Source organism: Camponotus floridanus, unplaced genomic scaffold, assembly GCF_003227725.1.
Source record: "Camponotus floridanus strain SB8 unplaced genomic scaffold, Cflo_v7.5 scaffold76, whole genome shotgun sequence".
NCBI lineage: Eukaryota > Metazoa > Arthropoda > Insecta > Hymenoptera > Formicidae > Camponotus > Camponotus floridanus.
Window position 1 is genome coordinate 755,960 of NW_020229845.1, and position 10,215 is coordinate 766,174.

At 30.2% G+C, this 10,215-nt stretch overlaps 1 protein-coding gene across 1 annotated transcript; it reads right to left on the bottom strand.

Moving 5' to 3' along the window:
* Positions 1 to 4,786: 4,786 nt before the first annotated feature.
* Positions 4,787 to 9,581, bottom strand: LOC105249286 (ATP-dependent zinc metalloprotease YME1 homolog). Its single transcript, XM_011254624.3, has 13 exons — positions 9,555 to 9,581; positions 8,928 to 9,065; positions 8,283 to 8,705; positions 7,941 to 8,166; positions 7,765 to 7,862; positions 7,370 to 7,613; positions 7,127 to 7,259; positions 6,722 to 6,959; positions 6,303 to 6,545; positions 5,967 to 6,113; positions 5,471 to 5,632; positions 5,168 to 5,288; positions 4,787 to 5,004 (listed from the first exon to the last, which is right to left on the bottom strand). Exons 1-13 carry the CDS (start codon positions 9,579 to 9,581, stop codon positions 4,943 to 4,945), a joined length of 2,262 nt encoding a protein of 753 aa, XP_011252926.1. The 3' UTR covers positions 4,787 to 4,942.
* Between the last annotated feature and the right edge of the window lie 634 nt (positions 9,582 to 10,215).

Here is a 10,215-nt window from a genome sequence, read left to right on the forward strand (position 1 = left end):
GCAAAAAATTCATAGATACAATTTTATACTCAAAACGCTCTTTTAAATTCTATCAAAAAATAATATGACAGTTCTTGGTCACTGAAAACATAATACGAATATATCTGGATAATAGGTCAAATAGTTGTCAATAAGTGAATAAATGAAATCGATTGACTTATATTCTTAGAAAAAAAAATTCGTTAACTTGACTACATTTAGTTGGTTATCATTTCTTTAGTTAAAATATTTAAGTGTATTTGACTTAAATATTTAAATATTTCAACTAAAATAATAACCAAATGTAACCAAATTAACAATTCTTTTCTCATTGTACATATACGATAGAAATATATCTGAAAATTCGAACATAAAAAAATTATAGCGGAAAAATTCGTGAAAAACTAAATGAAATAAAAGCAATTTTTTATTTAGAATAGCAGTTATTTCAAACACAACAGTTAAAATTTAATTAATCGTAGCATATATTTAAATAATCATCTATGTCTGTTTGAAATATTTTAAAATTGACATTTTTTAAAAGATATTTTATTGATATTTTATACAAAAATTTCCGAAAAAGAGAAACTCTAGATTGGCCAAATAATGACAGATGAATAAAAAGATATAATTAAAGAACGTCCTGTAAATTCTATTGAATATAGGAGTATACTAAATTTATTAGCGAATTATATAACAAATCGATTTATATAACAAAGCGAATTATATAACAAGCGATTAAAGAGATGAAAAGTGAAATTATATCGAATCGAATATTGTTCTGAGGGCCTCATTCGGATCGAATGTAAGTAAAACTCGAGGGAAAAAATCAACCTATCCATCTCTTGCTGGACCGCCATCCAGCATCCCGACATCTCGTGAGATCAGAACTTAAGGCAATTGCGCCTCAGCGCACTGATACAACAAAGGGCACCGTCTAACGCGGTTATACCTCGTAAGCGAAACTCTATTGCTATATCCCATCCTATATTGGCCGTCTCAGAGAACCCACCTTCATCCATCCTCTATACCTCTACTTTTCCCCTCCGCCGTCCAACCTCCTTCAACCCTTATCGGTCTATTACTTCCTCTCTCTTTCCGCCGCTCTGTCTCTATCAATACCGACCTAATCTACTTTGCCGGCAAATAGTGTTCGCCTTCCCCAGACAATGTAACCCCCTAGAAACTACCCTTCCCCGTTCCCGCACTTGTATCTGCTCACTACAAGTTCATGCTTCAAGCCTCTTCCTCCGCGATTTATCCGCGAGCAGAAAACGCGATCATCGCGCGTCCGCTCGAATTAATTTGGATTGTTTAGAAATTGTTTTAGGCATGGAGAGGTGTGTGCGGGTAATTTTCGAGAAACAAGTGAGAGGACGGTAATCTCAAACGAGATAAACTAAAATTAATTTAAGTATTCGATTGATCGTTTCGCTTGCCTCCAAAATAATAATTCTTAGACAGTCGATTACTGTTTATTAAATACAAAATTTTAATTTGAAATAAGTCTAAAAAAAGAAAAAAGAAAAAAATATACATTAAATAGATACATTTTATATTAAAAATATAAAATGTATCTATTTAATGTATATTTTTTTCATAAAGAAGAAATTTAACTGTAGCATTTTTCCATGGATCTCTCCTTATATTATAATTAAAAATTGTAAATATAGAGATAATTGGAAAAAAATATATATATAATTCAATGTAAAATTCATATGTAATGAATTCATCGTAAAAATTAAATCAATGAAGGATTTGGAAGCTTTTGTAGATTATTTTAGGTCAATTTATTGACAATTTATTATCTTGTCAACCTATATACATATATACATGCATCATGCGTAGTCATATATATGCGCCCCCTTCAATTTATCCTTATTTATTATGTCGTTAATTCATTTAATGAAAAGCATTAAAAAGTAGGAGGAATAGGAAACGGTCTTACATAATACGCAGAATTACGACTATAAATATTTTCGCTATGAGCGAACAAACAGTGCTCGCCGACATTGCTTGCCGTTGTTTTACGTATGCCATCGGCGATTCGCGGTTGAAACGCACCAGCCCCTGTTCCGCACAGCCGCGTCGCGTCGTATCGTTCGCCTCTCGTATTGCTTGTAATTTAGTAATGAATACGTACGTACAGCGTACGTGAAGTGGTGGGCCGCGCTGATATGTAGACGCGTAACATCTGGCGGCCTATGAAATGCAGGCACGGCCAAACGAACGGCCTGCAGCTGAACGTTACGACCGACGAGAGTTATGAGCCCGGACTCAATCTCCGGGGCCCACGCCCGATATAATTGCGATACTAAAGCCTCAACCGCGAGCTTTGGAAATGAGTAAATCGTGCGCTTTTTCCACGCGAATCGCGACGCGTCGAATCAAAAACAACGCTTCGATGTGATTGTCGGAAGAAACTCTCGGTGACGGAACTGATCGAATTTTTGGCGACAAATAAAAAACAACGGGAAAAATATTTCCTTAATAAAAAAAGAAAATTATTGCAACAGAAAAAAATTGTAGAGAACGTCCTTCTCTGCAATATTTAAAGATTGTAAGTTTCTTTTTTTACATTCTTAAAAAAGGCATGTTAAATCGATATTCGCAAGTATTGTTGTCTCTTTTCCGATGAATCGGAAAGCGATGCTGATTGGTTATCTCAATGCTGCGCTGTGCATTATTCCGGTGCATTACTGCATATCAATAAAAGCCTGTCATGGCTGAGCAACGCATTTGACAATTCAAATATTAAGTGCATAGTAAAATTTTAATTCAATTAATTTTGAAAATACGGAGAACTATAAATAATATATAAATAATATATAAATAATTATATATATATATATATATATAATTATTTATGTATTATTTATATATTTCATATTCAATTGAATTAAATTTATACACATAAAATATTTGAACTGTCAATTGCGACGCTCAGTCACGACAGGCTTTATTGATATGAAGTAATGCTCAGCGCAGCATGAGATAACTAATTAGCATCGCGAAAAAAGGCAATGTTGTCTGCGAATATTAATTTAATCGATGCATTGTTTTAAAAGTGATTTTAATATAATAAATTTCAGTAATAATCAGTAAATCCCATTACATCAAGTATATACAAAATCAATCTAGCGTAAGTGTCACTTAAACAATCTTTCTCTTGATTATGTCGTTCATCTTATAAATACAATTATGGGAAAAGTTCGCACGTTAAGGTAAATATAATCTCTTGTCATTCTAATTTGATTCATTCATTCGTGATATCCAATATATACGGTTGTTACACACGGAAAAATCCAATGAAACGTGCCATAATGTAAACATTGTAACATATACATTTCCGCGTGGTGCGTAAAACCAACTGTAGTAAGCAAACATGTACATATACACATACACAAATATATCATAACCATTACGTTACCTTAATTGAGGTACTGCAACGATCGTTTGGCATTCCATTTTGCACTCCCGATGCGTGATTACCGTGCTCTTTACACCGTCCGTAAAATAAATATAAGTAACATGAAATATTACAGAAATCACTTCATTAAAACCGTCGAACCAATCGAATATTACAGCGAGATATTTATACAAAAATAGCAATATATCTCACGCATATTTGATATAAAAAAATTCATAGTTAGAAAAAACATTTCCAGGACATATTCACATTCGGCAAAAACCAATGCTAGAAAACAATGCTATCAAATCATAATTTGGAATTATAGCTGATTGCTTTTTTCCACATGTGTGATATATATATATATATATATATATATATATATATATATATATAATATTCGATTAATAAATAAATTCAAATTATCTACACAGAAGAAGAACATCAATTGTTATTAAAGAGACAACAAGGATTGAAATAATATACAAATATTTTGAGATATATGTATATAAATATTTATATATAAATATCTATATGTTTATACATGATTCAATACAATCTATACTTATAATATCTATTTAATGGTGAATTAAAGTTTGTTATGTTTCATATTCGTTGGGCGAATTAGTTTATAATTATTTTATAATTCTTTAACTGTTGTTTCTCAAGCAAGGAAAGGAAAACGAAATAATTAATTTAATAATTAATTTGACGATATTTTAATTTTTCGATTTCCATTTTATTTGAGAAAAAAATTCGATTATTGCTTTAGATAGTTGAATATAAATCTTTGAAAAAAAAAATTAAAAAATTACGAGTAAAAGGTAAATTTTCCGGAAAAAACGCAATTCTTCTGATCAAATACATTTTTTAGCGGCTGTTTTTTTCGTTAAAAATTCCAACGAGTGCAGAATTTTTATCTTTTCGACGCATCTCTATTTAAAGTTCTAGGTGAATTGTCAGCATTTCTTTGCGAAATTTAATGATTAGTCGAAGTTCATAACCAACAATAAACATCCCTGTTTGAAAATAGGTTATTGCATTAAGAAAAAGAAATATTTAGAATAAAGATATTGATGCATAAATAATGACAATCTCTTTTTATTATAATTTGTTAAGTATAGAATAATTATAAAACTTTATATAGGTTTAGAGGGGAGAGAAATATAACATCTCTAAAATTTTAAATAACAAAAAAGACAAACGAAGATAAGTGCTGTTAATATAACAGCAACAGGATTTTTATGCTGTATATACATACATTTAAAGTATTTTAAATATTTAAATAGATATTTGAATATGGTTATTTATATTTTTATTAATTCGTATTTTAATTTAAAATATAATCATTATTTTAATTTAGAAAATGGTAGTTTAAAGTGAAATCTAAAAAAAAACTCACGGTTTATATTTCGAATGTATTTTACATTTCTCATGAATTATAAGTTCGTACAAAATACAATCATTATCCGAATTGTATGTCCGCGCAAATTTTATAGAATTATGCTTGATTCCTACCTTCTCAGTAAATGTTCTCAAACAACTGCGCTTAGATTAAGATCCTTTTGTCGATCTCTTTGGATCTGCAGATGATTCTCGTTTACTAAGTCCTGTTTCTAAAACAATATAATTTTTAATTTTTTTAAATATAATTTCAATATATATAAATAGTTACTATAGTAATATATAAAATTTATTGAGATATTTCTCAAAAATTTTTACATAGAAACTGTTTTATTTTCAATTACATCGCAAATTATTTTCTTATAAATTAATTACCATTTGCAATGGCAGCCACATCGTCCACATCCAATGTCTCATACTGTAATAACGCTTCTGCTAGTTGTTTATGTTCCTTCGCATGCGTTTTCAAAATTGATTTTGCACGTTCATATGATTCCTGTAAGAAGAAATACGAATTAAATTAAATTATAAGTAACAAAAATTATATAATTGATAATTCTCTCTTAATATTTAATAAAATAATTCATATAAAGATTGCATCATATATCTTTTTTATACAACTTAAAAATATTATTAATTGTAATACAATTTTTGTATTTAATGCAATATTAAATTTACCTGTAAAATCCGCTTTACTTCATTGTCAATGATCTCACTTGTGCTTGGCGCATATGTAGGACTACTACTGAAAGGCTTTTTACTTTCTGTTATTGATCTAAATCCCACTTTTTCTGACATTCCATAATTTTTTACCATTAACTCTGCTATCTTTGTCGCCTCCTACAAAAAGAAAAAAATGTAAATGTTTAAATTTACATCTCTGTGTTTTTAGTTTAATTTATAATATTCCTTGAAAGAGAAGAAATTTCTTTTTGAAAAATAAAGAAAAAACTTCCATCTACTAATACAATACAGTAATTTAAATAAAATGTGCAATAACATCTAAAAATAAAATTAAAAATAACTAGTAAATATATAAAAATTATATTTACTATTAGTAGATCATATAAGTAATAAATTATATAATAATATTTAAATTAAAACTGCATTATACAAAATAAAATTCAGAAAATTACAAAATCAAGTATCAGAAATATATATTTCTAAATCACACCTCTAAATCAGAAGAAGCTCCAGTTGTTACTTTTTCAGGTCCAAATATCAACTCCTCAGCAGCTCTACCGCCCATCATGGAATCCATATTAGCTAATAATTGTGACTTTGTAATATGATAAACATCTTTTTCATGCATATAAGAAGTCTGAAAATATATAAATTTGTAAATTAAACTGAATTGAGAATATATTTTAATATAAAAAATCTAAACTTTCATTGTGTACATAAGATTATATATAATTTTAATCACTATTGGCAATATTGAAAAAAGATTTTTGCAGACTAAATAATTAAAATAAAGATAATTATTATAATTAACCAGTTAATTACATACATGGCCTAACGATGGTCCTCGTGGAACAATAGTAACTTTGTGAAGTGGTGTGGCATCCTTTGTGTAAAATGCTACTAGAGCATGTCCAGCTTCATGATATGCTGTGATACGATTGACTTCCTCATCATGTAACTTCAATTTGCCTTCAGGACCCATCAATACTTTGTCTCTAGCATACTCCAAATGTTTCATACTAACGCAATCTGCCTCATCAATCGCTGCACGTAATGCAGCTTGATTTACCTGTATAATATTTAGTAGTATATCTCGTCAATGAACACTATACAAGTAGTCTTACTTTGAGTATTTTTAGATTAAAATTTAAAAAAAAATTGCAGAAATCTAGATAAAAAATAGACAAAAAAATCTTTAAAATAATAACATATCTATATATTAATATGAAATAATATTTCTCTTACCATGTTTTCAAGATCAGCTCCAGTGAATCCAGTAGTACAGCGTGCTAGGTAAACTGTATCAACTTCATGCGTTAATATTCTGGATAAGTACAAATCTAATATTTCCTTACGACCAAAATAATCAGGTTTATTAATATAAATCTCAACATCAAAACGGCCCGGACGCATTAACGCTTTATCGAGATCCTTGCGTCTATTTGTAGCACCAAGAACTATGACACCTTCATTTTGGCGAAAACTTGAAAAGGAGATAATTATTTTTTAATTTAAATAACTTTAAATTAAATTTACGAGTTTAGAGATACTTTACACATATCGTTGATAGTATACTATTCTTTAAAAAGACTGAACTCCACAAATTGTATTATGTAACAACATTCGACTTCAAATAATTCATAAACTCACCCATCCATTTCGGAAAGTAATTGATTAATTGTCTGATTTGCGTAAGGATGGAGAACCGAATTTGTTCTTTTCGCACCTACAGAGTCAATCTCGTCAATGAACACTACACAAGGCGCTTTTTCTTTCGCCGCTCCTACAAAGTTACATAAGAGATTAACACGATTTCGATTATCTTGGAACCAAAATTTAACGATGATTAATGTTTCTTTTACCGAATTGATATTCTCATCATTTCTTACTCACTAAATAAATCTCTAACGCGCCGAGCACCCTGACCAACCAAGATCTCATCAAATTCAGGACCTGCCACATGGAAGAATGGTACACCAGCTTCTCCAGCGACTGCGCGCGCTAATAATGTTTTTCCTGTGCCAGGTGGACCAACCAAAAGCACACCTTTTGGCAACTTTCCGCCAAGAGCAGAAAATTTGTCGGGATTTTTCAAGAATTCCACTATATTCAGAAGTTCCTGCTTCGCCTCATCCACCTGTATTTTACAAATATTCAAAAAATGTAAACACAAATTAATATAAATTAGTTTAAAATTGAATTAAATTAATTATAGAAGATTTTTGGATTAAATTAATTTTATTATAATTATAGAAGTAAACATTTTCAAAAGAATTTTTTGTGTTTACCCCTTTAACATCACTGAAAGTAACATGAATGTCTTCGGGATCGATTTCAATCCTATGGCTCATAGGAAGCTTGAATATTCCTCCTCCTGGATAACTAACTGCATAATTTAAGTAACATAATTAATATAAAGAAAAATTTTGAATACAATAAAAGTAACATTGATTTTTATACATACGATAAAGCCAAATTATGAGGACAATTAAAAACATAGAGACAGCTATCATATTTATCACAATTTTGAATAACATTGTTCGCCCTCGCATCTGCCGTTGCAATCCGGATTCGTATCCTTCCACAAAAGCCATTTTTATTCTCTTTTGTTCATCTGCTGTTACATCAGTATTGTTAAAGATCTGTTTTAGTTTCTCAAAGTCCGAACTTTTTGGTTCATGTACTGAGCTCTATAATAAAAGAAAATCAATTAGAAAATAAGATAGTTTATTTTACTGCATGCTCTTATATTTGCATTTTGATAAATCAGGTACTATATCAGATTATTTGAGTAAAATATAAGTACCACATGAAGATTAGAAGAGAGACCAAGCCATTTTTTTATTCTATTCATAAATGTTGGATTTTGTTGAAGTTCCAGTTTTATACTGCGCTGAGACTTGAATGTACGAATTGGCATATGATTTTGTAACGCTTTAGTGTACCATGTATATAACAGTCTATGATGCTGTTTTGATGCTAGATGAATGACAGGTAGACTAATGGGTTCCGTCAATGAAGAATATGGGAAGCCCCGTTTGTTGTCGGCAAAACTTAGGCCAGATAAATAAGACACTTTCCATTTATTATTTTCTTCTAGAGATCTTTTAAATATACTCATAGCTAGATCATCCAACATTACGCATACTTTATTGTTCTTCATTGTTAATAAACTTGAAATATTTAAATTCATTTCTAGTAACTCATTGTCAATACAATTTTTTGCCGCCTAAAACAAGTTAAATTTTTCACTTATGTACACACGAATGAAAGGGAAAATGTAACTTTAATATTAATCTTAATCTTAATCTTAATATTAACAATAATCTTTATAATATCTATTATATAGTTTTATATATAATTATGCTATTAATATATACTTATAATGACATGCATCTTTAATATATACTTTGACACTATATTCAAAACAAAATAGATGCTATAAAAATACCTCCTCAAAACTGTCTTGGCAAATCGCCATCTCCTCTTTATTCTTTTGTGGGGATTCATCCTGTTTCTTAGCTTGGACTGAATATAAAGGTGTCCTAGGAGTAACTGCCAATGTTAGTTGCGTTAAATGGTATAAAACCTAAAAATGAAATAAAAATATAGACTTTAATCACTAGGATATCAACGTTATATCTCTTAACTTCAAATGAAAACAGATTTTTTCTCCTTTTCCCTTCTTATTCTTATTAAATGCTTAGTCTTTTAGCTATAATTAGTTATATATGCGACTAAATAAAATTAAGAATTTTGCACAAATAAGTAAAATTTCAAGTAAATAATTAAAATTTGGTCAACATCGTGTTACTTCATATTGATTTATTATAAAAATGATAAATCTGAGCAAATGTACTCCAATTGCAATGCACTGCTTAGCGACTTGTTAAGTTTTCATGTGTCATGGATAAAACAGATAAAGAGTAAAGATACATTTATCTAAAGATACATTTATCTTTAATGTAATATATTTGTACATTGTTCAAGGACAATAAATTATATTTAAGCCTAATAAAGACATATACAAGACACTAACTCAAACTGATGCAATTGTAGGAAATCAAAAGGAACAAACCTGATTGTGAGACTGAAGAGATAGCATAATCTTAAGCTTCTCAAAACGAAGAAATTGTGCGGATTTGCAGAAACTTGAGACGATCGAGGAGTGATTGTATGAAAAACTAAGCAATGACGGAACGCATCGTAAAAACGATGTCGATCATGTATCGATAAAACCTGGATCAGTCCACGCACGTGTTGCTTCTCCACGAATTTGTCGTGCAACCGCGGAATTTCTTCACACGTATAGTCACGTGATTAATAATCACTTGATAATTTATCGAAACATCGAATGATTTTTTCTTAACGCCGACTGTGTTTTGAACGCGGAGCCAATTGATGGTTAAGCCGTCAAGGGCACTAATAACTCATCAGACTCGCCGATACGTTTACGTTCATCGACAAGGTGATTTAAACGCCATCTTACGCACGGGTTTTTAAACTGTATTGTCCAAAATTCAAGGAATTTTTCAGCCAAAAAAATACAAATATAGACTATCATAAATATTCAGCATTTATCATGCGTCAAAGAGAAGCATCAAAACAAACACGCTGAAATGCGTATAATATGATGTGAGAATCTGCTCCGTTTGATCAATCGAGACGAGAGAGGCACAGATTCCTTTCCGATTGGTCAATCGAACGATTCGAGATCGCACTAATGGAATTCGACCAAT

Excerpts from the sequence above, each read along its gene's own strand:
- LOC105249286 (XM_011254624.3), bottom strand. The coding sequence starts at position 9,581 with ATGCTATCTCTTCAGTCTCACAATCAG. Across the intron at positions 7,260-7,369 it reads GCGCGTTAGAGATTTATTTA|GAGCGGCGAAAGAAAAAGCG; the intron begins GTGAGTAAGAAA and ends GTAACTTTGTAG. Across the intron at positions 6,114-6,302 it reads GAGGACCATCGTTAGGCCAT|ACTTCTTATATGCATGAAAA; the intron begins GTATGTAATTAA and ends ATATATTTTCAG.